This window comes from Austrofundulus limnaeus, unplaced genomic scaffold, assembly GCF_001266775.1.
Source record: "Austrofundulus limnaeus strain Quisiro unplaced genomic scaffold, Austrofundulus_limnaeus-1.0 Scaffold290, whole genome shotgun sequence".
In the NCBI taxonomy this organism is placed as follows: Eukaryota; Metazoa; Chordata; class Actinopteri; order Cyprinodontiformes; family Rivulidae; genus Austrofundulus; species Austrofundulus limnaeus.
This window is the reverse complement of record NW_013952692.1, coordinates 210,264-211,571: the sequence shown is the minus strand read 5'-3', so window position 1 is coordinate 211,571 and position 1,308 is coordinate 210,264. Positions and strand designations below refer to the sequence as shown.

The 1,308-nt window shown below is 44.8% G+C and overlaps 1 protein-coding gene across 1 annotated transcript in view; it reads right to left on the bottom strand.

Moving 5' to 3' along the window:
• Positions 1–63: 63 nt before the first annotated feature.
• LOC106526716 (sterol regulatory element-binding protein cleavage-activating protein) overlaps positions 64–1,308 on the bottom strand; it is a gene marked incomplete at its 3' end in the record, with an annotated part of 35,709 nt that continues 34,464 nt past the window's right edge. The window contains 2 exon segments of the mRNA XM_014021392.1: positions 64–449; positions 621–833. Of these exon segments, the coding sequence (XP_013876846.1) occupies positions 64–449; positions 621–833 (599 nt within the window).

The following is a 1,308-nucleotide window of genomic DNA, read 5'->3' as shown; positions in this document are numbered from 1 at the left end:
AAGAAAGAAATAGATGATAAGAAGAAATTAAGGCATCAGAACCAAATCTCCTGCACCACTCACTTCTTTGCTAAAGTGATGTTGTAGTAGCTGAAAAGTGATGGCCAGTGCCGGAAAGACAACCTCCTCCATCCCTCTTCATCCTCAGCCCCCCAGGTAATCTGAGGAACAGCGGGCGGGGCCTGGGGAAGAGACCCTCCTCTGGCGGAGCTGTGGTGGCCCTGCGACTGGTTCTCGGGTAAAGGGGTTGGATCAGGTGCAGGGTGGATACTTAACGTGCTGGTAGGATCCCCGCCACGGAAAACGGGCACCACCGCCAGGTGCGGGGGCAGACCGCCTCCTCCGGGGTCTCCCAAGGAGCTCTGCTCAGACACCTGTGCAGCCAGGTAGGTGCGGATCCCTGCCGGGTCAGTGTAGACGAGGATGCCGATCCAGATCACCGTGCCGGCCTGAATTGGAGGGATTTTTTTTTTCAGTTGACAACATGCAACTTTTTTTAAACAAATTCAAATACAGGTTCAAGTGATGCCTCACAAAATCTCATTAATCAATGTTTAAACAGTGAATTCACAAAGTCAGAGAAAAAAAAACAGAAACTAATTTCTATTCTCTCTTCTCACCATGATGATGCGCTGAGCCAAACGTGTACGAGCCAGGAAGTAAACCACTCGCAGCCTCTTGGGGAGCCTCAGGTTCCTGAAGGCCGGGGTCTGCAGGGTAATTGTGTGTGGGGAGGGTCGTGGTGGAGGGGGGACCTCCCGTGTCCGCAGGGGGCCAGGTTTTGGTGGGGGAAGACCAGCTTCGGCTGGCAGGCGGCGGTTCAGGTCAGCCAGCTGAGGAGGAGGAGGGGTTACAGTGTAGTTTACTCAGACTGAGTTCATCAATGATTGTTTGAYTTCACGTCACTTATTATAAAACAAATTAGGGCTGCAACTAACGATTATTTTAATAATCGATTAATCGGTTGATTATTTATTCGATTAATCGGCCAAATCATTAAAACCTTTAATTACATGAATATGAGTAGATATAATTTAAGTTAACTCCTTAAGGATGCCAGTTATTGATAATGAATTAATCTGAAGTCGATTTATCTTGTAGATTGATTAACAATTAATTAATAAGCAGCCATTTTTTTAAAAACTGGAGTTTTCTCTTGAATCAAGAGCAACTTCCCATAAAATGAAGGATTTTTTATAATCTCCTGAATTAAAAAAACAGAAGCACATAATGCATATTTTAATAATTTATTTTGCCAGCTGTATTAAATACTGACTGAAAAAAATGTGTATTTCTCCTACATGAAAC